This window comes from Hemitrygon akajei, chromosome 12 (genome assembly GCF_048418815.1).
Source record: "Hemitrygon akajei chromosome 12, sHemAka1.3, whole genome shotgun sequence".
Taxonomy (NCBI): Eukaryota; Metazoa; Chordata; class Chondrichthyes; order Myliobatiformes; family Dasyatidae; genus Hemitrygon; species Hemitrygon akajei.
In genome coordinates, this window is record NC_133135.1 from 82,687,929 (window position 1) to 82,715,201 (window position 27,273).

The 27,273-nt window shown below is 39.5% G+C and overlaps 1 protein-coding gene across 2 annotated transcripts in view; it reads left to right on the forward strand.

Moving 5' to 3' along the window:
* acbd6 (acyl-CoA binding domain containing 6) overlaps positions 1-27,273 on the forward strand; it is a 210,136-nt gene that overhangs the window by 41,731 nt on the left and 141,132 nt on the right. For both annotated transcript variants that reach the window (XM_073063610.1, XM_073063611.1), the window contains exon 4: positions 18,227-18,306. In XM_073063610.1, the coding sequence (XP_072919711.1) occupies positions 18,227-18,306 (80 nt within the window). The remainder of the gene's footprint in view (positions 1-18,226; positions 18,307-27,273) is intronic.

The following is a 27,273-nucleotide window of genomic DNA, read 5'->3' on the forward strand; positions in this document are numbered from 1 at the left end:
AATGGAGGAAAGGGTAGAGCACTGAGGGTAATGCTGAATTTTATCATCAGTGTTTGTCCTCATTGAGAGCTGGATCCTGAGATACAGAAAATGATCTAGGCTCTCCAGGGTGTCTCTTTATTGGTGGGGGGAGGGGGATATCATCTAACAGGAACAAATTGCCAGGCAAATGTTCTTCATTGTAAAGTGCATTCTCTTGGCTATTTCACTGAAATGATTTTGAGCATATCTTCTAAATATGCCCATGAACAAGTTTAAGTTTATTGTTATAGGTGTACTTACATAGGATATAAATGCCATGAAAATGAGCTTTTTGCAGCAGCAGCACAGTACATATAGCATTGCAATCATAATTTAACGTAAACTTAAATTAGTTTAAATTATACATAACTTGCCTTACAAAGTCACCATAATGCTACTAGTGCAAGAGGCAGAGGGAGGGAGAGAGATACAGTTTGAGGTAGTGTCAGTGTTTTTCAGATTAATTCAGGAATCTGATGCACTGGGGAAGATGTTTTTGAACCTTGAGGTATGTGTCTTCAGGCTTCTGTACTTCCTACCTGGTGGCAGCATTGAGAAGAGGGTCTGGTCTGGATGGTGGTGATCCCTGGTGATCAATGTCACCTTCCTAATACACTGCCTCTTGTAGATTGTTTTTGACGGTACTGAGAGCTGAATCTATGATGGATCTGGCTGAGTTCACTATTTTTTGTAGTTTCGTATCTTCCCGTGCATTTGAATTTCCGTACTGGGTGCTGTGCTTTCCACTGTACATCAGTGAATCAGCTGTGTGCCACAGTTTGCTTGATCTTAGTTCAGACATGGAACAATGAATTTCCTTTTGTTCTGTTGGTTAGCTCGACTTTAGCAAGGAACACTTTGGTGGTGAGGAGCAGCTTGGAGTGGAAAATGTCAAGAAAAAGATTGGGGCAATGATGCTGCCTTGCTTGATGCCATTCTGCACTGACATTGGTCTATTGCAGAACGTGTTGATTGAAATCAGAGTCTGCATGCTTTCGTATGTCAGACACAGGATTAAGATAAGATGCCATGTTTAAGGAGGATGTCCTGGATTAGTGGACACCCAACCTTTTTAAGCCCAAGATCCCCTACCTCAGCCTTAGTGAAAGGCGAGATCGACCCCAGATCGATTAGTTACACGCATGTGCACTGAGCAGAAAAGATGGGAAGTAAAACCCCGCAATCCAGAAGTAGAAATAATGCATAAACACCAGGGGTACCCACCGTTTTTTGCACCGTGGACCAGTTTAATATTGACAATATTCTTGCAGACTGCCTGACGGGGAGGATGGTTAAACACTACGGGAACACAGCGATACTCGAAGCAGGTTCCTTATGTCCAGTCTATTCCATAATTTAGTTTTTGCGGCTCTCGGCACTTAGCTGCTGTCCCGCACTGCTCACGTTTTTTCCACAGAAAAAACTCAGCGGGTTCGTCCTTAAATGCAGGGTGCTTGGACTCAGGGTACCGAAGCAGTTTTGAGGGCTTCATTGCCTCATTAGACAGCCTCCCAGCCGGAACTCCAGCCTCTGCCCACCTACCGCCAGACGTCCTGGCCAGGTGCAGCTGGTTGTGGGTGGGGTGAGAGGACAAGGTCAGGGCCAGAGGTCCCCGTACCGGAGCCGCGGCGGTCGCAGTCCAGAGAGAGCGACCAACTGACCGAGTGAGGAGAGCAACAGGCCCACGCCCACACCCCTTGTAGGATCTATTGGCTGACAAAAGTTTGCTTCAGCAGATCGCAGTGAGGTAGCTGCTCTGCTACTTATGAAACCCTGAGCCTGAATTAGGTCGTCTGTGAATATTTTAGCACCAGGTTCCCCACGAACATTCGGTGTGCTAAACGGGTTCAGAGTTGGCACCCATCTGTCTGCACTCCAGGCCAGTAGCATTGGCACTTCCTGCCGGCCGCGCTCCAGGCCAGTAGCATTGGCACTTCCTGCCGGCCGCGCTCCAGGCCAGTAGCATTGGCACTTCCTGCCGGCCGCGCTCCAGGCCAGTAGCATTGGCACTTCCTGCCGGCCGCGCTCCAGGCCAGTAGCATTGGCACTTCCTGCCGGCCACGCTTCAGGCCAGTAGCATTGGTACTTCCTGCCGGCCGCGCTCCAGGCCAGTAGCATTGGTACTTCCTGCCGGCCGCGCTCCAGGCCAGTAGCATTGGTACTTCCTGCCGGCCGCGCTCCAGGCCAGTAGCATTGGTACTTCCTGCCGGCCACGCTCCAGGCCAGTAGCATTGGTACTTCCTGCCGGCCGCGCTCCAGGCCAGTAGCATTGGTACTTCCTGCCGGCCGCGCTCCAGGCCAGTAGCATTGGTACTTCCTGCCGGCCACGCTCCAGGCCAGTAGCATTGGCACTTCCTGCCGGCCGCGCTCCAGGCCAGTAGCATTGGCACTTCCTGCCGGCCGCGCTCCGGGCCAGTAGCATCAACAGTTCATGCCGGCCGTGCAAGGGTATCACTGCGTTTAGGTGACTGATGACCTCACGTGGGTTCAGTGGGCGTGACAGGGAATGAGGAAAGGTGCAGTTGACTCATATTGTTTCCTCATATTGGGAACCACTGAAGTACACTGTGTAGTGTGGGGAAGCTATGCGCATGCGCACTGGGCAGAAAGAACGGAACTAAAACCCCACAACCCGGAAACAATCTCTCAACAGTATTTGTGTATTTATTTTTCATTTTTTTTGGGATCTACTGGAAAGTCTCAAAGATCGACGAGTTGGTGACCACTATCGTAGATTCTCTGATTAAGGGAGTCAAAAGCTGTTGTGAGTTCGAAATAGACATACTGGTGCTGCTCCATATGTTTTTCTTGAAGTTGTTACATTATGAAGAATCATGTCTGCTGTGCCTCTAGGTAGCTACATTCTTAGCTTCTTTACCAGAAACCACCAGGACAGGATTGGTTAAATTAAAATGGGCAGAAATTCTACAATTGGAAGTCTTCTTAACGTGAGTGTCCTTGACTTCTTTTACTGCAATTCGCCTGATTGACCTTACCAACACCCCAGACTAGCAGTCAATTCATAAGGCCATTGAGGGCTCAGGAACAGATGGTATGTTGTCATACATGCAGTTCTAATCAACTAACTTCAAAACCTGGGCCTCTGTACCCCCGTCTGCAATTGGATTCTTTATTTCTTCATGGGGACACCACAGTCTGTGCGGATTGGAAATAAAGTTACCTTGCTGACAATCAGCACTGCTGCATCTCAAGGATTTGTGCTTAACACACTGCTCTACACTCTACACCCATGACTGTGTGACTAGACACAGCTCAAAAGCCATCTATAAATTTGCTGATGACATAACACTTGTTCTTAGAATGTCTGATGGTGACGAGAAGGTGTACAGGAGCAAGATAGATCAACTGGTTGAATGGTGTCGCAATAACAACCTTGCTCCCAATGTCAGTGAGACTAAGGAATTGATTGTGGATTTTAGGAAAGGTCAGTCAAAGAAATGCGTATCAGTCCTCGTTGAGGGATCAGCAATTTCAAGGGTGAGTAGTTTCAAGTTCCTGGGTGTCAACATTTCTGAGGATCTATCCTGGGCTCAACATATTGATATCATTACAAAGAAGGAATGCCAGTAGCTATATTTTATTAGGAGTTTGATGAGACTCGGTACTTGCAAATTCTACAGATGTACTGTGGAGTGTATTCTAATTGATTGCATCACCATCTGGTATGGAGGGGCCACTGCCCAGGATCGGGAAAATGCTGCATGAAGTTGTAAACTCAGCCGGCTCCATCCTGGGCACTAGGCTCCCCAGCATTGAGGACTCCTTCAAAAGGCAATGTTTCAAAAAGGTAGCATCTATCTTTAAGGCCCCCATCACCCAGAACATCATCTTCTCATTTCTAGCATTAGAAGGAGGTATAGGAAATTGAAGACACACGCTGAATGTTTCAGGAACAGCTTCCTTCCTACCGCCATCAGATTTCTGAATGAACAATGAGTCACTAATTTTTTCTTCTCTTTTGGCATTACTTATTTAATTTAATTTTTTTATATACTTACTGTAAGTTACAGTTTTTTATTATTAAAAATTGCAATGTACTGCTGCCGCAAAACACCAAATTCCATGACATATGCCAGTGATATTAAACCTGTTTCTAATTCTGTTCATATTCTAAAACTTGATGGAGAGAAGCTTCAGATATAAATTCACATCAAACCCCATGCTTGGGAATATTATGTCAGAATAATTTCCTTCAATAAAGGGGACAGATCTTCTTATGGTTACTCCAGAAGTTTGTCTCCAGTTTTCCACCTAACAACTGGTGGCTGAAGGGTTGCTGCCTGAATTGCCGTAATGATTCTGTATCTAGCTACTTGTAATGAAAATATGCTGGCTGTGCTTGTGTCCAGGTTTTTAGGTGGAGAACAATGGAGAAGAGTGCTGAACCATTTCAAGGAATCAGGTGAAAAGCAATTTCAAGGATTACACATTGGCCTAGTACAGGAGTAACATGTTGAGCAGGCTCTGTACAAACATTAGGTTTACTTCCCAGGGTGATCTGACTGGTCCTTGTACAACAGTTTCTCATGGACACTTTTACTGATTTAAAACAAGCTTGCATTTTCAGTTATGATGAATTGAATTGTCAAACTTTAATGGCAGAATTTAGCTTGATTATTAACAAACCAGGCTTTTGAATTACTAAAGCAACAAACTACTGTACCTGTTTCATCCTTGTGCAGATTATGTACAATTACAAATCTTTATTGATTGTTGTTGTGGCTTATGTAGGACACTTGATAATGAGGTTAAAATTTTGGGGGCATATCTCCTTTTGACTTAGAAAACTTACCTTTATCAAAAAGCCCTTTCCATTTGTATAGTGCTACCTTTCTGTTAAAATAAACAAATGGAGAGGGTTCCTTGGCAAAGCTCACAGAAGAGGGCTGAACCAAGTCCTCGACATCAAAACCAAAAAGAGTGTGAGCCTTTCATAATCAACTGAAAGATCTCTAGCATATACAATGTCCCAGTAAACAAATTAAGTTTCCATTTGTGTAGAATTTCATCAGTAGCTTATATCAGTAGCTCATTACCTCTATTTTAATTTTGATCAAATAATGCCTTGAAGGCTTGTAGTACTTATCCACATTGTAGTTTAAAAAAAACAAAAGGGATTCCCATCTAAATAGAACTTGCTGACATTGGGGATTTTGTTAATTCACAAGGAAATAATTCACATTAGTTCATGTCTGTTCCATATGGTATTCCTGTTTACAAAGGCATAGTGTTGGACAAGGTGTGTGCTCTTGTAATCTAACATAGATGTTGTGCCCACGGGATATTTGTATATTGCAGCTGTATGCTGAGGGTATTGTAGCACATTAGGGAGAGATTTTCTGAGTTTCATAAATGAAAGTAATGTTGTGTACTGTTAAATGGAATTACTATGGTGCAAACAACTTTGGCTTTCTTTAACTATTCTCTCGCTTAAAGGCTGAGATAAACTTTACTTAGGACATTATCATTAAGTAAGAAGTCTGTCCCTCTATTAAAAAATGTCATGTACAATAACTTAATAGAGGCTTTGGTTAAATTTCTCAAGTCAATTTAGTATCTTGTACATTTGACAACTTCTGGGTTAAAATTGATTTAGGAAATCTACTGGCTGGTTGTAAAAACTCAGATTATCAGTGTCTTTCGGGAAAGGTTGCTGCCCATCTTTATCTGGTTAGTCTGCACCATAGCAACAAGTAATTGAAGGATAAGTAGTGTTCCATGGTTTGCTGTTAGATCTGTGTGTTATTCAGAAGTCCCATCTGGATGTGATGCATTCCAAATCCATGTTCGGTGTTCCTATGTAATATTGCACTTTTAGAAACAATAATTGGAAACATTAGGGAATGCCTTGTGAATGCAACTGAGAAGATAAATTTCAAGAAGATGTAGTTAGACTAGTCTTTCCATCACAAGGCAACAACCTTTCACTATCCACTCTGTCCATTCACTGTTTTATATATTGCTTTCAAACCTTTCCTAGGCTTTTAGAGAAACAATTTTGATTTGAGCACCCGGATTTAGAGCAGATGTAATAGTCTTAGAAAAGGTTGCAGAGAGATTTACTGTGCTGTTTCCCTGAATAAGGGACTTTGGTTCCGTGGATTGACTGGAAAATCTGTGGCTATACTACTTGGAACTGAGGAAGTAGAAGGGGAGGTATTTCAAGACATGAAGAGAAGGAAAAAATTATTCTCAATAGTGTGAAGGTCAAGATCAGAGAGTGAATGTAACAAAGATGATTGGAAAAAAACCAAGATTGACACAAGATAATAATTTTTATCTTGCAGTAAGTGGTTAGGACTGGATTTCACTGCTGGGATGGATATTGGATTTTCAAAAGGGAATAGAAACATAGAAAATAGGTGCAGGAGTAGGCCATTCGGCCCTTCGAGCCTGCACCGCCATTCAGTATGATCATGGCTGATCATCCAACTCAGAACCCTGTACCTGCTTTCTCTCCATACCCCCTGATCCTTTTAGCCACAAGGGCCATATCTAACTTCCTCTTAAATATAACCAATGAACCGGCCTCAACTGTTTCCTGTGGCAGAGAATTCCACAGATTCACCACTCTCTGTGTGAAGAAGTTTTTCCTTATCTCGGTCCTAAAAGGCTTCCCCTTTATCCTTAAACTGTGACCCCTCATTCTGGACTTCCCCAACATCGGAAACAATCTTCCTGCATCTAGCCTGTCCAATCCCTTTAGAATTTTATACGTTTCAATAAGATCCCCCCTCAATCTTCTAAATTCCAGTGAGTATAAGCCTAGTTGATCCAGTCTTCCTTCATATGAAAGTCCTGCCATCCCAGGAATCAATCTGGTGAACCTTCTCTGTACTCCGTATTCCCTTTTACTCTGTACAATTGTTGAAGTACTTGAAATGAAAAAAAAATATGGGAAGAAGGCAGAAATGTGGGACCAGCTGGATTGCCCTTGCTTAGAATCATTGTTGGATGGTTATAGATCAATCTATTCAGTCACTCAATCTCTTGGTCTTTCCCTGCAGCCCTACTCCAACCCTTCTCACTTGTTTTGAATCTATTTTTGGATAGAAACTTTTGCAAGTTCCTTTTCAATCAATTAAGGTCATTCCCTAAAATAAAGATGGAGCATTTCCGTAGAAACTTAATCAGAACAATCCTGGAAGCAATAATTTTGGTTATAGGGAAGCACTAGACTGCTGGAATGGTTTGCTGTGCTGATGGCTGAGGAATGATCTCATGGGCATGTTCAGAGCTTAATCAATTAGGGAGAAGTCAGCTTCTCTGGCAGGTGGCATGGATTGAAAATAAACAGTAGAAGACTAGAGAAAAGATAAGGTCCTTTCAGTGTTACAGTATATAATACAGTATCTGGAGTGCATTGCTTGTAATGTTAAAGAAACCATATAAATGCAGGCTGCAATTGAGAGGGTCCGTGCAAGCAAATAATGAGCTGACTTGTGAAAGGAAATTGCATTTGTGCTGTAAAGGGAAAAATAAATGTGGGAAGACTAGGAGAGTGAAGTCAATTGAATAGCTAATGCTATTTGTTTACAGAGTTCAGTTGGACCTACCTGTTGTTGAACTTGATGAGACTATACTGTGATCAACTTGTGTTGTTCATTTTTGGAGAGGATGGACTATACCTACTTGTGCTCCATTTAGAAAGCTTTCAGCTTTGCTGCACTTGAGAGTAGTTAGGCATGCCTGCAACAAGCATGCTCAGGCTTGTAATGTCTCCTTTAGACAAAGCACAAAATCCCCTGTCTGCAAATGTTACACTAACATGTTTTAATTAGTTCCTGTTATCTAAGAAACTGATTTGGTTGCATTGAGCAGAATGTTTTACAGGATGAGACAGCAGAAGTAACTCTTTTCTTTAAGTGAGCCTGAAAGCTTATGTTTAGTTGCATTGCAATGTTTTTCATTATTTGTCATTCCAAATATGCTGTCAGAATAAGTTTTTTTTAATAAGCAATGATGTAGCAAAAGAATGATGGGAATAAACTTTGATTGTTTAACCCTCACTCTGTAATGCACTTCCACAATTATGGATACTACATTTCACATATGCAAATATGTTGGCATATCACATGGAAGTTCATATTGATTATGGAGTTTTATTGATTACCCACTTAGCAATATTTTCATATTCTTCGAGTATCATTCTTAAGTCACAAGATGTAGTGGTTCAGGTTATTCATTCAGCATGCATTCTAATCTTGAAAGCAAATTGAAAAGGGAATTTTAAACACGGATGACAAATTTTAATCAGCTTTAACCATAGCATCTCTGATTTATTGACTTTTTTTCCAAATAAAGTAATATGTTTTCTAGTGTGCCATTCCTTGTTAATATGAGCCTTGATGAATTTAAAGGAGTTCTACCTCTGATACATTTGTTCATTGTAAGAGAGAGTTTCATGGATAGAAACTGTATAAAATATAAAATACAGTTCCTGCTTTTAAACTAAACAATAGAATGCTGCTGTCAGAGCAGTAAATGCACAAGATAATAACAAAAGTTGTGCATATAGAAAAAAGTTTGTCATGTGCTGGTTGCATGAAATTTGCAATTAGATTGGGATGTTTAGGTAATTATACTGTTTAAACCTAGTGATATAACAGCATTCAGGAAAGCAATATAACATGGAGTGAAACAAAGTTCTCCACAAAATTTGGTTACTGTTTAAAATTATGGACCAATTAAAATCAAATATTCTACTCAGGTGTGCACAAATTGTGTAAATGAATTTAAGAACATTATATTCTACACGGCACAGCTGCACACCAGGGATCTTTATATTTGGTTTGAGGGAATTCAACTTCCAAAGTCTAAAACATGCACAGTTGGATATGAGTTGATTTCCATTGTAGTGTTTGTTTTAAGGAATGCAAACATGCTGTTGTAAAGCACTTTTCATTATCTGGTCCTAAAGCAATTTATCACTTAGGAAATTCTTTGAAGTTTAGTCTCTATTCCAAAATAGGACATGGTTTGGTGATCACAAGTAAAAGCAGGACCAGAAGTTTTAGAATAATATGACTTTCTTCTGCAAGTGGTTAATAATTCTCCTCTGCTTATTTAGATGTGAAATAACTTATGCTACCATAAATGCTTGCAGGTTTAATAACAATAAAAAAAATCCAGTCATACATCAGTGGATTTGATGCCTGTCGGCCTGTACTGTAGCTTACATTGAATACCAATGATTCTATAGTTGCTTATAAAGGACTGGGCCCCATCTTTTGAAGTAAGCTGTACATTTACATAACAATTGTAACTTGTCTGTCAGTGACAAGTGCGTATGGGCAGTGTTGTGACAGACTGTCACGTAGAATTGCAGCAAAGAAGGAATTTCAGTCTTGATTTTATTGACAAATTGGGTTCTGAAGGCATGATGTAATCACCTTTGATTTGACTGAAATCGAATTGACCCTTTGGAAATCTATGATAGAATGTCTAGACCTGCCACTTGATATTTCAAACTTCTTGTTTAAGTCATCAGAAATATTGAGTATAATGGAATATTTAGAGTGTTTCGGGTAAGAGTGCAGCACACAGATCCAGATTGAACTGAAGAGGTAGTTTGGAAAAGCACAAATTGATGTTGACTCCAGATAAACTTTGAAGCATAAATTGTAATCTATATAATAACATTTTCAATCATAACTATAGTTTGGAATTGCTGACCAAGACACAGGATGATTACAGTGCAGTTTAATTTTTAACTGGTATGTGTAGAGCTTTACTCAGGACCGGAACACAGACTGTTCATAGTCTTTGAACAGGTTTGAGTCCTTTGGAAACTATACTTATAGTAAGCTGTTATTCCAATTTGCTGCACTCATCATCCAAAATCACTTCTTACTGGAAAATAATTAAATCATTTGGGTATTTGTCACTTTAAAGATGGTTGGATTTAAAGACCCGGTGCACTGTTATGTTTTTGTACTGTGCAGTTCCTTTCACTTTTGTCTCTGTCCGAGAAGCAGCACACAGACAAGTACAGTGAATTCCAGTTAATTGGGCCCTTTGGTCAATCAGGGTAGCTGCTTATTTGGGACAACTTTTAAAGAACAAAAACTAATCGAAAAACATAGCTGGGATTCCTTTCGTTTATTTGCTGCTTAATTCGATAGGAGACTGTTGCTGAACAGGTTCTGACTAGCGTTTGCCGTGTGTACTTGCGCGGCCGTTAGACACCACATCGTGCTTCTGTTTGTGTTCAAAAGCAGCAATTTTTGGCACTGATAGTTGGCAAGAAATAAGCAGTAAGACAATTTGGAACTGCTTTGCTCATTGGAGTTTCAAGTACGTAGGCTTGGAGATGTCAGAATTGGCCGGGGTGAAACCGTAACAATTTCACTAGTTCAACAAGTTAGGAACTATGAATAAATGTATCAGCAATCATCTTGAATGTTACAATGAAGATTTGGAGGATGCAATTGTCAAATGGATTGTATTAAAGCAGTCCATTATCTGCCCAGGTGTCTGTTCATTGACAGTCAATCAAAAGAACATAGCAGTGGACACTGGATGAACTCCTCTATCTAAAGACAGGAGCTCCTCCATCTACAGTTTTATCATACTGTAATACTATTGGTAGTGTATTAATTTATGCTGTATTTCATTTAAATACATAATTTGTTACTCAGTTTGTCTTTATGTATCTTTTTAACTATGTCCATGAGACTTTGGATAATTGGGGCAGCTGCTTAATTGAGTCAAAATGTACTGGTCTTTTGTGTATCCCAATTAACTGGAAGCCATAGGCCTGGATCTAGCAATCTCTTTGTCATGTATCTCCCTCATTTCTGTGTGGATATAGTATTCTTATCTGAGGCAGGTGAACTTGGTATTGGAATAAGGAAGGGTGAATGTAGATGTTGTGATTCTGGCTCCAAGTTCTTCCCCTTAGGGGATTCCAACCTTCCAGATGATGCTGGCTTACATACTGTCTTTCCTTCTAGTTTTCCTATGTGGATTTGAAAGAAAGTGTGCAATTTGGTGTTATATCAAGGTAAATATCGAGGCAAAGTCATATATGGATTCAAATGTATCACTCTTTGAATCTATTTGATCACTTGTTATTCACATGATGATTGCACAGATGATTGTATCTTGGTTTATGTGGTTGAATTTGATTTGCAGCATGGTGGCTGCAGCTTGATGATTGTAGCTCCCACAATTTAGTTAATCAAATGGAAGTAAATAGGTCAGTACTTAAACATATATTTCATACAATAATATGTGCCAATTTGGGTAGTACCTGTGGTAAGGGAAACAGAGTTAACCTTTCAGATCAATGAGCTTTTATCAAAATAGGCCTGATGTAAAGTATTGACTTGGAACATTAACTCAGTTTTTTTTCTCCACAGGTGCTGACTAACCAGCTGTCTACCTCTGTTATTTTCTGTTTTAGGTTCATATTTCCATCTTAATCAATTTTTGCTTTGTATGCACTATTTTCAGGATATTTTGAAGCTATACTAATTCATAAACACCTGGCATTGATTCATAGATTCTTAGGGTCAGAAATACTACATATAAAAAATTAAATCTGCAAAACTGTGGAGCAGTAGACAGTCCCTGATAGCAACTTCTGGAGTTGAATTTTAATTGCTCATGTGTTTATTCCTGAAATTGTGTAGCAGAATTTAAAAAAAAGCCTACAGATGTTGGAAATCTAAAACAAGAAATGAAAATGCTGGAAGTACTCAGTACATTTACCATAAATATGGCCCGACCTGCTGAGTATTTCAAGTATTTTTGTTTTTTTTTAAATTTTAGTTTTCTAGCATCCACAGGATTACCTGATGTTAATATTCAATAAAAGCATCATGTTGGATAAATTAATAGGACTGGAATCAATGAAACTCCAGGGTCTGATAATCTACAAACCCCAAATAGTAAAAGAAACAGCGATGTAACTAATAGATGTATTGACTGACAGCTATTGAAATTCAGTAGGTTAGAGGAAAATTACTTCTTATTGGAAGGTGACAAATGCAGAACAGTTATCTTACGATGAGTGGTAGGGAAAATGCCAGCATCTTTTATAAAGTATGAAGTGAAACTGTGTTTGACATGCCCACGGGAATATTTTGAGCATATAACTCGTAGAATAAAAAGAGGAAGCCAGTGAGTGTGATGAATCTGGACTTTCAGAAGATCTTTGATAAAGTCCCACATGAGGGAATTGTATTCAAAAGTTAAGAGATGGGATTGGTGGTTTATTTTAAGCATGAGTTGTAAATTCGGATTGTTGATTTGGATGATGATGCGAAAGATTGTCAGGATGCGGTCTACAAATTACAATGGGAGATAGAAAATTCATGCCAAAAGGGCAGTGATACAATAGTCATGTGGGATTTCAATATGAGGTAGATTGAGAAAATCAGAAAATCAGTGCCGGATCCCAAGAGGGGGAATTTCTAGAATGCCTATGAGAAGGCTTTTTAGAGCAGCATGGTTAAGCCCATGAGGGGACCAGCTATTCCATATTGGGTGTTGTGCAGTGATCAGGAATTGATTAGAGAGCTTAAGGTAAAAGAACCCTTAGGGAAACATGATCATGATGTAATTGAAGGCTAAAGCCAGATGTAGTGGTATTACATAGAGTAAAGGGAATTACAGAGGCATGAGAGAAGAGTTGGTCAGAATTGATTGGAAAAGATCACTGGCAGGGATGATGGCAGAGCAGCAAGGGCTGGAATTTCTGGGAGCAATTCAGAAGGTGCAGGATATATACATCCCCAAAAGAAAGAAGTATTCTAAAGAAAAGATGACACAACTGAGGAGAACAAGAGAAGTCAAAGCCATGTAAAAACCAAAGAGAGGGAATAAAATAAAGCAAAAATTAATGGGAAGTTAATGGATTGGGAAGCTTTTAAAAATCAACAGAAGGCAACTAAAAAGTCATTAAGAAGGAAAAGATGGAATACGATAGTAAGCTAGCCAATAATATTAAAGGGGATACCAAAAGTTTCTTCAGATAAGTGAAGGGGAGGCGAGAGTGGATATTGGACCACTGGAAAACGATACTGGAGAGGTAGTAATGGGGACAAGGAAATGGTGGACGAACTGAATAAGTACTTGGAGGCATATAATAAAATAGGCCATAGTCAGTATGGTTTCCTCAAGGGAAAATCTTACCTGACAAATCCGTTGGAATTCTTTGAAGAAATAAGCAGGATAAAGGAGAATCAGTGGATGTTGTGTACTTGGATTTCCAGAAGGCTTTTGACATGAGGCTGCTTAACAAGTTAAGAGCCTATTGTATTACAGGAAAGATACTAGCATGGATAAAGCAGTGGCTGATTGACAGGAGGCAAAGAGAGCCTTTTCTGGTTGGCTGCTGGTGACAAGTGGTGTTCCATAGGGGTCTGTGTTGCGAGAACTTCTTTTAATGTTATGTGTTAATGACTTAGATGACGGAATTGATGACTTGGGAGTTCTTGTGCAGGATTTCATTAAGGTTAATTTGCATGTTGAATTGGTGGTGAGGAAGGCGTGTGATGTTAGCATTCTTTATAAAGCACTTGGAGTACTGTGAGCAGTTTTAGGCCCCTTATCTTAGAAAGAATCTGCTGACACTGGAGAGGGGCTGAGAGGGAAAATAGATCAGCCATGATGAAATGGTGGAACAGACTCGATGGACCAAATGGCCTAATTCTGCTCTTATATCTTTTGGTCTTATGGTCTTCACATCATATTTCTACAGCCTTGTCAGCATGCGCTGCATACTCATGAGACAGTCAGTCAGTGATTTGGACATAATTGAGGCCAGAGGTTTATGATTTCAGTAGCTTGTCTAAAGCTATACTAGTGGAACCTTCCACATGCCTATGTGCTGGCATGAAGCTCTTTCTCTATCTGTGCATAGTTGGCTTCTGTACTTGTTAAAGTCTTTGATGTATAGACCACAGGTCGCCAAGTGTCATCATGCTGCTGTAGTAGTACTGCTCCAAGGTCGTACCCAACATAGGTTGGAGTCCTTTGTCAAGCACCTATGCTCCGTCCGCCAGAAAAAAACGGGATCTCCCTGTGGCTATCCCTTTCAATTCTACTTCCCATTCTCATTCCGGCATATGAGTCCATGACCTCCACTGCTGCTGCAATGAGGCCACGCTCAGGATGGAGGATTAACAGCTTATACTCTGTCTGGGTAGCCTCCAACCTGATGGCATAAACATCGATTTCTCAAGCTTCTAGTAATTGCTCTCCTTGTATCTAGTTATGATCACTAGATACAAAGTATTTGTATTTATTTTATTTCTTTCATTCAAGGGAGTAAAAGTACTTTACATTGCGTCTCCATTGCAATGTACAAGCAATAGAAAGGGCAAATGTGGGAGGATATTGCCCAAATGCTATGATTGTATACATAATTGTTTTGTATACATGTATGTGTCATCAGATACACAGTCAGATCAATGTACAGTCAGGAATGCAATCAGATCGATGTGTATTGATAAATCTGATAGCCTGGTGAAAGAAACCGTTCCAAAGCCTGTTGGTCCTGGCCTTAATGCTTTGCCAGATGGTAGCAGCTGAAACAGTTTGTGTTCCCCTACACACACTTGTGTCACCTGCCCTGTCTGATTTCCTAATTGGAGATCCAGCATCACACTGTCAAGTTGGGGCCCCTAAATAGAAACATAGAAATCTACAGCATTTTACAGGCCCTTCTGCCCACAATGTTGTGCCGACCATGTAACCTACACTAAAAACTGCCCAGAATTTCCCTACCGCACAACCCTCTATTTTCCTAAGCTCCATGTACTTATCTAAGAGTCTCTTAAAAGACCCTATTATATCTCATCTACCACCTTCGCTGGCAGTGTGTTCCACCCACCCATGTCTCGCTATGTGAAAAACTTACCTCTGACATCCCCTATGTACTTACTTCCAAGCACCTTAAAACTATGCCCCCTCACATTAGCTATTTCAGCTCTGGGGAAAAAGTCTCTGGCTATACACATGATCAATGCCTATCATCATCTTCATACACCTCTATCAGGTCACCTCTCATTCTCTGTCGCTCCAAGGAGAAAAGGCCAAGTTCACTCAATCTATTCTCATAAGGCACACTGTCCAATCCAGGCAACATCCTTGTAAATCTCCTCTGCACTCTCTCTATAGTATCCACATCAATGAGGAGTGGAAAAATTGTAGGGCAGATGTTAACAAACCAAAATTGCACTCATTTTGGGTTGCTGTATTTTGTGGGAATATGTAATTTCTACTGCATTGGACTAATATGCCTTTTGACAACTCTTCCTACATAGCTCAACTGAATTTTGGACAGTAGGTAGCTGATAGAGCAAAACTGATCTTGTCAGTATGTATTTCCATTGAAGCCTTCAAATTGAAGGTTTCACTGAAGTGTCCCGAAAACATTTAATTGTCTTACCTTAATCATGAGAGAAATGCAGAGTACAATGTTTATTTGACAGCTCTAATCTAACTTGTTTTTGGAAACTGGTGTTATAGGAAAAGCGTTTGCAAACATTATTTGATGTTGCTGATTTGTTGACTTGCATAACTGAGACCTCTTGTGAAGCTTTCTAAACCTTCTAGAAATGTCATTCCAACCCACAGAGCACATGATGTTGTCTAGGGGCAAGAGATCAAAACACAACTGGCATACAAAAATTAACCATGGAAGATAATTGATTCTGTTTGTTCTTGTTGGAAAAGAGATTAGGCTATTATTCTGACAGGAGTTTAGTTATTTCCATGACAGAAGTTATGTAGTTTTGTTTTATTGCTGTTAGTTTGGACAGTTACAGGAACTCTGCAGTCTTAGAGGTGTGTTGGTTTAGTTCACTGCATTTTGTGTGTTTTTCTGGAGGTTCTTTTGAAAATGCCTTTTTTCTGTTTATGTCAATGGGAAGAAATCGGAAGCTTGCTGCTGATGCTGTTAATTTTCGGTATTTGATATTAGAGTAAATCTATGGAAAAAAGATTTAATTGCAAAAAATGCCCTTAGAGCAATTGTGTGCTTAATTCTACTGTTCTTGGTCTATCATATTTTAATAGTGTATTTTTGGTGGAAATGAATAAGCCACTTGCTTTAGAATTCCCTCTCTAAAACTTTCCATTTCCCTCTTTTTAAATCTCTCCAGAAACATGTTCTAACAATCTAGATTATGAACGGAATCTAGTTACATGGAGCACTGCTGCATTTTCAACAGCACCTCCAAATCTTCCAACCTCTACTGCCTAGAAGGACAAGGGCAGCAAGCAATTTAGAAAAAAAACAGCTGCAATTACCACTACAAATAGTGTACTCTTCTAATTTGAATATGACTTTATTTATATTTTCTGGCTCAAAATCCTTGAGCTCTTTACCTTAAAAGCACTATAAAAATACCTTAACTGTACAGATTTCAGTACATCAGACTGATGGCTTACCACCAATCTCTGGAAAAATTTACAATAAGCAATAAATACAGCTCTTGTCACTGACATCCACATTTGCATTGGAATAAAAATATTGACTGTTTTCTGCTTAACATCTACTCTGTTTTTGATTGTTTCCTTGTAATTTTCAAAGTTAAGCACTATAAACCTGCAAATTGCTGTGCTTACTCTTTAATAAATATTTTTCCATAACATATAAAACACTTAAACAGTCTCTTGGTGGCAAGCAGGCATGTATGATATTCTAAATTTCAGTGAAAAAGACAGCTAAATATTATAAACAACTGGATTTTTTGAAAATTATTTTTGAAAATTTAATTCTGATCATTCTTTTAAACTTCCCTTCTTCTGAGCAGGCTTTTCTTGATTCTTATATGTTGTTGGTAAAGCTGTTGTAATTTGGTTGGTTCTCTCTCCCTGATTTTGTTCCTTTCTCTGTGATTTTTCTCTCTCCTCATTTCTCTGCCAGATGGCCAGAGCAGCTAAGGACTTCCCTTTCAGCAAATATCTTGAATTTTTGAACAACTATTAATATGCCGTGAAAAGAATTGCTGAGAAAAGGCAGGTTGAAGCACAGACAGTGAGGAGCATTATTGTTTCAAACGGGGTGTGTGTGTAGTATGATGCCAGTAGGGATATGCACTGAACTATAGTCATAACACTGGTAAAGTCATGTGCATAAGTTTGTAAAGATATAAAAATGTGTACTTAACATCTCCCTCCAAAAGCAGTCAGCTATAGATTCATTCGACTGTGATTTAAACTGCGGAGTCTTGTGGAAGGACGGTGCTAGGAATGACAGGATCAACCTTAGGGCATAAATAAGATAATATTCTGTCAATGGATATTTGGATGGTGTGCTTAGACATTTGCATTTCATGCTGGTAGCATATACTTGATTTTTTTGTGATACTTTGTGATGATTTTATAATTCATTGCTGACTGAACAAAATGGTCCCTTGAATGGGTGAAGTCCTGTGATAGTAGGCTGATCAAAATTCGTGCCAGGGTTCCAGCTATTTATAATCTGTATCATTGATTTGGATTCGGGGATTAAGTGGTATGCTCTTGATTAAAAATGCTGGGTGGAGTTGTGAATTACAATGTACACAGGTTTCACATGGAAATGGAAGATCCTATAAAGAGGCAAAGGCATAGGAACGAGAAAATAATGTGGAAATTATGTTTACAGAAATGTAAAAATAGAACAGCAGAGCATTTTTAAATGATGAGAGACTGAAAGTTCTAGATTATCAATGAGACCAGGGTGTTCTTGTACAGATCACTGGATATTTAGAGAATGAAGCAGCAGTGAATAATAAATGATGATTTCCTATGATGATTTATACTGAAGAATCCTAAATCTTTCATAAAATCAGATGTGGATTAATATAAGGTAACAGTGCAGCACAAGGCCGTGGCCATCAGTTGGAGGACAACTAAGATTGCACGTCAGGATTGTAGAAGCTAATACATAGGATTTTTAATTTCCTTTTTACCTCAGATCAGTAAGTTGGAATCTCCTAGTGAACTATTCTTTACTTAAGATGAGGTTTTACTTAAATCATTATAGTGTTAAAGTGTCTACAATTGACCAAAGCAAATGATTGGCAGGTTTATAAATATATGTTGCTGGACTACATTTCAACTAGACCACACCAACAACCTTTTCAAGAATGTTTGCTCAATGTAATAAGTGTGAAGATATTCTAACAGTGCCTTTAACATTGCAAGAATTACGGTTATATTAACTTCTTTGATTGTGTTTCAGGATTTATTGAAGGAGTCTGGTCTGAAAGTACGATTTGGTGGTCCAGTTGTCAGCAGTCTTTACCAGGAGGAAACGATTAGGTATGTTAACTGAATGACTTTCACGTGAATATATTTAACTAAATGGCTGCATTTCCAGTTGCGCACATAAATTGATAAATTTGCCAATGGCAGTAGCTTTGTATTGTAGTTTTAACATATTAAGGTAGTCCTGGATTTAAGTGCAGAAAAAATTGTAAGTTTATTCTCACGTTTTACTTCCATATGTCAAATTGCACCTTGCAATTATTTATTATATGGACTGTTCAATTGTAATTTCTCCTGGTCTAGCAATTTCATGTCTGAAGGATCTGCTCATTTCTTAAATTCATCTACTTATGGTCATATAATTGGGTTGGGAACAATCTGCTCTGTTCTCTGCTATTATTTTCAAATTCAAGGTCTGCCATGCATTTATTTGGTAAATTATATTTTAATAAATGTGCAGTACGTGATTGAAAATTATGTCTTTATCTTTGCTCTGATTCTTATGAGGTAAGAAAGGTGAATGGACTCTTAAGAAACTAGAATCTATTTGAAATGACAGTTGACTCCATTATTCATCAAAAAGTGCTTTATTACTTTGAAATTTTGTTAAAACGGTACCATAGTCAACCTAAGATTTCATGAGGAAGCCCAAGAAAGACTGAGTTTGTCAACTGTCTCACAAAAAGAAGTTCTGCTGAATTTTCATTTGTTAGCTTCTGTTTCAGGGTATGTAATTATTGATGCAGTAAAATTAAGTACCTCTCACATGCAATAGAACTTAGAAGTCGAAGCAGAGTTTATTGTCATATACATAAGTACATGTATGTACAGGTGTAATGAAAAATTTACTTGCATCGGTATCACAGGCACTTAGCATTAGATTAGCAGCATTCACAAGAAAAACATAAATTAAGTAAAATTTATGTGCAATATTTACAAGAAAGAACACAATTAGAACAAAATAAGTCCATTTTAGTTAGTGTGCCTGTTGGCTGAAGAACTGAATGGTTGAAGGGAAGTAGTTGTTTTGAAACTGGTAGTGTGGGACTTCTGTACCTCCAGCCTGATGGCATGTCCATGATTGTATATTGGTACATGTTGTCTTCTTGAAGCAGTGCCGCATGTCGATACTACCGAAGGTGGGGGAGGGATGTATATGCTGAGTCCCTTTCTATCTACAGCTCCTTATGTTGCTGTACGTTCCAATTATTGTACCACACCATTATGTAACTGGTCAAGATAATTTCAACGTTGATGCATGGGCTGATAAATAGCAAGTAAGATTTGCAGCACAGAAGTGCCAGGCAATGACTGTCTCCAACAAGCAAGAATATTAACACCCTACCCTTGACATTCAATGCTACAGTAATTGCTGAGGTCCCCCAGTATCCCATCGGTCATCATTCATCGGGTAACCTGCTGCCTAAATGCCTTTGCACTTTCTAAAAGGCACATCAAAAATATTCTTCACTTGCCTGAATGTGTGCAGTTCCAACAGCTCTCAAAAAACTGGATGCTGTTCAGAATAAATCATCCCACTTATCATCCCACAGAGATATTGAAAGCTTGATAAGTCACAAATTTAGGAATATTTGTAAATAATGCAAAGTATTACAAACACAAGATATTTTGCAGATACTGGAAATCCAAAGCAACACACAAAATGCTGGAGGATCTCAGCAGGTCAGGCCGCATCTATGGAAGTGAACAGTCAACATTTCAGGCTGAGACCCTTCTTCACAAAATATTAAAATTACTATTTGGTATAATGCTAGGTAAGTATGTTACTCCTAAAATGTGAAAGTGTGCCATTCAGCAACTGGGTCATCAAATGAGGCACTATGCTTGCTTTGACCCTCAGAACATTGAGGAACCATCGCAAACTCCTACATCCCCTTGTGATCCTACAGTTTCAGTCTCTGAAGCTGACGTGTGGGCTGCCTTCAGGAGGGTGAACCCATGAAAGGCATCCGGACTGGACAGGGTACCTTATCACATACTAAAGATTTATGCTGATCAACTGACTGGTGTATTCTCTGAGTTCATTAATCTGTCACTTTGGTAATGTGTGGTACTCACCTTCTTCAGGCAGGCTTCAATTATACTGGTGTCCAAGAAGAATGTGGTGACATGCCTCAATGATTATCACCCAGTTGTACTTACACCCACAGTGATGAAGCATTTTGAGAGGTTGGTGAGATAACATATCAGCTCCTGCTTGAGAGATAGCTTCAGTTTGTCTACCGGAGCAATAACTCCACAGAAGATGGCATCTTATTGGCTCTTCACTCAACTCTGAAACACCTGGACAGTGAAGATGCTTACATCAGGACGACCTTCACGGACTACAGTCCCGCATTCAATACCGTATCCCCTCAAAACTGATCAATAAGCTCCAAGACCTTGGCCTCAAGACCTCATATGCAATTGGATCTGGGATTCCTCACTTGTAGACCCCAGTCAGTTCAGACTGGCAGCAACATCTCCATGATCACCATCAGTTCAGGTGCACCACAAGGCTGTGTGCTTAACTGCTGCTTTATACTTAAGACTGTGGCTAAGTACAGCTCAAATGCTGTATTCAAGTTTGCTGATGACACCACTGTCATTGTCTGAATCTAAGGTGTTGATGAATCAGCATATAGGAGGGAGATTGAAAAACAGGCTGAGTGGTGTCATAACAACAATCTCTCACTCAATTTCAGCAAGAGCAAGGAACTGATTGTAGACTTCAGCAGAGGTCCATGAGCCAGTCCTCATTGGAGGATCAGCGGTAGAGAGGGCTAGCAACTTTAGATTCCTAGCTGTTACTATTTCAGAGGATCTGTCCTGGGCCCAGCATGGAAATGCAAGTACAAAGAACGCATGGCAGTACCTCTACTTCCTTGGGAGTTTGTAGAGATTCAGCATGACATCTAAAATTTTGCCAAACTTCTATCCATGTGTAGTGGAGAGTATATTTTGTGGCTGCATCAAAGCCTGATATGGAAACACTAATGCCCTTGAACAGAAAATACTACAAAAAGTACTGTATTTGGCCCAGTCCATCCCAACCATTGCATACATCTACATGAAACGCTGTTGTAGGAAAGTGGCATCCATCATCAGGGATCTCCACTTTCCAGATCATGCTGTCTTCTCACTGCAGGTAGAAGGTACAAAAGCCTCAGGACTTTCACCACCAGTTCAGGAACAGTTACTACCCTTCAACCATCAGGCTCTTGAACAAAAGGGAATAACTTCACTCATATCATGAACTCCATCATTGAAATGTTCCCTTAACCAATGGACTCATTTTCAAGGACTCTTTATCTCATGTTCTTGATATTCTTTGCTATTTATTTTATAAATATTGCATTTATTGTTTTCTGCATTCTGTTTGAACACCCTAGTTGGGTGGTCTTTCAATGATTCTGTTATGGTTACTATTCTGTAGATTTATTGAGTATGCCCACAAGAAAATGTATCTCAGGGTTGTATATGGTGACATATATGTTCTTTAATAATAATAATTTACTTTGAACATTGAAATGCTATTCCCTTTTCCTAGTTCCTTCATGTCTGCTGCATCTGTTTCCAGGATGAGGCTTTTCTATCCAGGACATCAGATATGTCCTTCTTCTAAAAACCGGGTTTCCCTTTCTCCACCATTAATGATGGCCTCAAATGCATCTCCTCTATTTCGCAGACAGTTTCTCTGCCCCCTGACACCCCCTGATGCTGCTTTTGAGCATTCTGCTAGTGTCTTCCACAGTGAAGACTGACACAAAATACTGTACTTGGTTTGTCTGCCATTTCTTTGTCTCCCGTTATCTTGTGTTTAGTGTTTTCTACAATCCAGCAGGGATTTTGGTTTTTCCTATTTAAGGGAAAGTTATGATATATAGGCCTTCGAGCTATTTTCATTGGTACAAGTGCTTGCCTGAGGTCCCTTTTGTTAATGTGTAGTAATGAAGCAAAACCCTGCATTTTATCGCTTCACTTGTTATATTTGTTCTATTGCATCAACACCCAAGGGAAAATTGCTGCAGTTATAAGAGCATACCAGATTGCAGATAACAAAAAAAGCTCATGTTTTCTTCTGCAATTTCTTGTACAAATATCCAAAAACAAAATAGTTGCTGGGTGCAATGATTTTTATTACTTTTCAAAAACAGCTTGTATTTGCTTGAGTAATCTTTCTTGATCCCTTATGTGAAGGGAAGCAAGTCCTTTGATTGATCTTAAAGGCAAAGGATGCTTTCCTTAATGTGAATAGATATTTTTGCCTTGAGAGCATAGAAGCAGGAATGAGACCGAGATGAGTTGGAGAGAGCTGTTGCTGGGTAACATTGGCATGTCTACTGACACATTTGTTGTGTTAGTGAATGTTGTCATCAAGGTTGGTTGCCTGAGATTCCAGTGTACTGGAAGGTTGTGCTGGAACAAGATGGAAGCAATGAAACACAGTTATTTTGGAGGTTGGAAGTGGAAGAGCTGAGTAGCTGAAGCAGTTACTTAGATTTTTTCAAATTAGCAAACAAATCATCTATGAGCACATTGCATTTTGTGAAGGAAGGTGGGGTGGGGTGGGGTGGGGTGAGGTGGTGTGGTAAAGAGTTACTTTACTGTGCATAAACAGAGTTGGGAAGATAAGTCTTGCAGATTGTAAGACTATCTCTCCATGAACCTGAATAGTCGTTGCAAAATACTAACACATGGAATTGGCCTGAAGTGGTTGTTTGCAGTAAAAGCATATAGTTATTAAATATTGTAAATGTACCCACCTATATAACTTCCTTTGGCAGCTGAGTCCATATATTCACCACCCACTGTATGAAAAAGATTCCCTTCAGATCCCTTTTAAATCATTCCCCACCTACCGTAGATTCCGGACTACAGAGCGCACCTGATTAAAAGCCGTTGGCTCTAATTTTAGAAATAAAATCAATTTTTTAATTGTACAGGCCGCACCGGATTTTCGGCCGCAGGTGTCCCACGTTGTAATATGAGATATTTACACAGAAAGATATTACACGTGAGGATTTTTTAACTTTTAATTAAATCCATATGGTAACAAAAACAAATACATATTGCAAATGCTTTTTTTCGAACCGTGCCCGTAACGCGGCTACTTTTAAATATACGTTGCGTATACTTCTTTACTGAACAACATTCCAATATCTCCTAATGACTGGTAAAAAATATATATACTGCAGCCTACCAGGAAAAGTTATTGATCGCCTTTAACTTAAAAGCAGCGTTCGCTCAGATCCAAAGCCGCTCGCGTAATGCGCTCCCTCCCTCTGTCCCGTTTTATCGCAAACGGCATTTTTCCCACAAGATGCGGCGAAACCGGGTGTGACGTCATAGCATCCCGCGATGTAGTACAGAAAACAAATATAGTTAAAACTCTTCTAACTTTAACTAGAAAATGAATTACTAAGCGAAAATATTATAAACTAAGTAACTGCCATAAAGGCAGCACAATGCTTTTCTTCGAGTGTTTTCCATGTTGATGAGGGTGAGTACAAATGACTGATTTACAATAATTTAATTGTGAAAGTGCGCTTGATTTATCGTACAATTTCATTGGACCTCTGTGAACTACTCATCAATTTTATTGGTCTACTGTTATGAGGCAAAATGTTTACGAGGCGGCATGAAAAAAATCATGTATTAGCCGCTCCGTTTTAAAGGCCGCAAAGTTCAAAGCTGTTCAAAATGTGGGGAAAAAAGTAGCGGCTTAAAATCCGGAATCTACGGTATTTTAAATCATGCCTCATAGTGTAGACTTCTTATTCACCTTATCTGTGCCCCTCATGATTTTACACACCTCTATACGTTCACCTTTGAGCTTCCTATGTTCCTTGGAATAAAGTCCCAGCCTATCCTGCCTCCCCTTATAGTTGAAGGCTCCCTATTGTGGTAGCATCCTCATGAACCTTTTATGCACCGTTCCCAGTTTCATGACATTTTTCCTGTATCTTGGCAACCAGCAGTGCACACAGTACTCCAAGTGTGATTTTACCAAAAGATTGCAAATTTGCAACATGATATGTCTAACCAGTGGACAAGTAGGCCAAACTGCTTCTTCACCACCCTCTGTTTCCACTTGCAAGAACTAAGTACCTGTATTCACAGGTCCCTCTGTTTTGCAGTTCTCCTGTGTTAAGCCCTGTCCTGGTTTAACTTGCAAAATGCAACTCTTGCATTTGCATCTTGTCCAAGTTAGATTCCTTCTGTTGTTCCTTAGCTCACTTCCTTAATTCAGCCAGATCCTGTTGTAACCTTAGACAACCTTCTTCACTGTCCACCAGATGACCAACTTTAGTGTCAACCACAAAGTTAAAAGCCACGTTAGCATCATTGTCATTCAAATCATTAATATAGATGATGACCAACAGCACTGATGCATACAGTACAGCAGTGGTCACATGCCTCCAACCTAGTAGCAACTCTGCACTACTACCCTCTCTCTATCCCCTTCCACAAAGCAAACTCTATCTAGCTTACTCTGAATTCCATATGATCTAACCTTCCATGCTAACCTACTTTGACAAAGGCCTGACTAAAGTCCATATAGACTTGTTTACTGCCTTGCTGTCATCAGTTTTCTTCATTATATCCTCAAACTCAATCAAATGTGTAAGTTTCTATTTCCCATGCACAAAGTCATGATGACTATCCTTTATCAATCCTTGCTTTTCTAAATGTTGATAGATCCTGTTCCCCTCCAGTAACTTTACCATTGCTGGTGTTAGGCTGACCAGCCTATAGTGCCCTGGGTTTTCATTACATCGCTTCTTAAATAAACCACAGGATTAGCAATCATTCTTCTCTAGCTTTCCCACAATGTCCTAGGACATTGCACTAGTCTACATTATTTTGTTTTTGTTTTTGTTTTTACTTATATACAGCTCATAGTTACAGGATTGGGCTCTTTAGCCCCAAGAGCATACACCTGAAGGTGCACTGCAATGAGATCGCACTGGAGCAGCATTTTGATTGTTGCTTCAACTTGTCTCACCTGTGTCTTCATAGCTTTAGGCAAAAGCATTTGGCTGCTTTGGTCACGAAGATTTTAGTTGATCCAACATCTGCACCCTTTTGGAAGAAGATGTTTTTTAGATTTTCTGCTACATTTTAAAGGGGAAAGAAGATTTCCTGATTTTACAACTAAGGGAAAAGTTCAAAATTTAAAGGTTTATATCTGACTCCCTGGATATCTTGAACAAAACTCGATAGTTTTTCTGTGTCTGTCATCATACCCCTGAAACAGTATTCAGAACTGTTGTGGGAGGGGATTATCAAATGGATAGAGGAAAAAAAATTGAAGGTATTCTCAATGCCCCGAAAAAAACACACACATTGGAAAGCTCAAAGGAAACTTACACAAAACAACAACATGCAAATTTCACCTGGATGGCTCTCAAGGTCAGCATTGAACCTGGGTTTGTGGGACTGTGAGACAGCAGCTCTACTTCCTGCACCATTGTCCTACCCAAAAGAATCCTTGCAAGATTTTCCTTTTCAAGTTTTCCCCAGATCCCTTTTCCAAAATATCTTCTATTCTTCCTTACTTGGCCTAACTTTGTGTTGTTTTAATTTCCTCATCATGAATAGCTTTGAAGATATTTTCTGATAAAACTCTGTGCTTCAGAGTTCAAAGTAAACTTACTAACAAAGTACATATATGTCACCATATACAAACCTGAGAGGTACATTTTCTTGTGGATAGTCCCAGTATATACAAGAAACATAATAGAATCAATGAGAGACCACACCCAACAGGATGGACGACAACCAATGAGCAAAAAATAACAAACTGCAAATACAAAAAAAAGAGAAAAATAAAGGAAATAATAATATTAATAAATTAAGAAGCAATAAATACTGAGAACATGAAATGAAGAGTTCTCGAAAGTGAATCCATAGTTTGTGAGAACAGTTCAGTGATGGGGCAAGCGAAGCTGAATGAAGTTATCCCTTATGGTTTAAGAGCCTGATGGTTGAAAGGTAATAGCTGTTTCTGAACGTGGTGGCATGGCCCTTGAGGCTCCTGCACCGCCTCTCAGATGGCAGCAGCAAGAAGAGAGCATGGCTTGGATAGTGTAGGTCTTTGAGGGTAGATGTTGCTTTCTTATGATGGCACTCCATGTAGATGTGTTCAGTGGAGGGGAGGGCTTTACTCATGATGGATCCACTACTTTTTGTAGGCTTTTGCATACAAGGGCATTGGTGCTTCTATACAGGCCATGATGGAACCAGTCAATATACTCTCCACCACACATCTATAGAAGATTATCAAAGTTTTAGATTGCATGCCGAATTTTCACAAACTTCTAAGAAGTATAGAGGCTTTGCCATGCTTTCTTCGTAATGGCACTTATCCAGAACAAATCCTCTGAAATGATAACACTGAGGAATTTAAAGTTGCTGACCCTCTCCTCCTCTGATACCCCAGAAAGAACTGGCTCATGGACCTCCAGATTCTCCTCCTGAGGTCAATAATCTTCTCCTTGGCCTTGATGACATTGAATGAGAGGTTATTATGGCACCACTCAGCCAGATTTTCAGATTCCCTCCTATATGCTGACTTGTCACCACTTTTGATTCGGCCAACGATAGTAAAGTTGTTGGCAAACTTAAACATGACATTGGAGCTGTGCTTAGCCTCACAGTTATAAGTATAAAGCAAGTAGACCATGTGGTTAAACATAAAGCCTTGTAGGTGCACTGGTGCTGAGGGAGTTTGTGGAGGAGATTAGTGGCTGCAAGTGAGGAAAATAGAAGATCCAGTTCCACCAATTGACTTCCCAACTCTTTACTTCACCCGTCCCCTCCTGGTTTCAACTATCACTAACTACCTTGTACTTCTTCCTCCCATCCCACCACCTTCTTATTCTGACTTTTCTAAGTCTTTTTTTCCCAGTTCTGATGAAGGGACTTGCCCGAAACATCAACTGTTTATTCTTTTTCGTAGATGCTGATTGGCCTGCTGAGTTCCTCCAGCATTTTGTGTGTATTGCTTTGATTTAC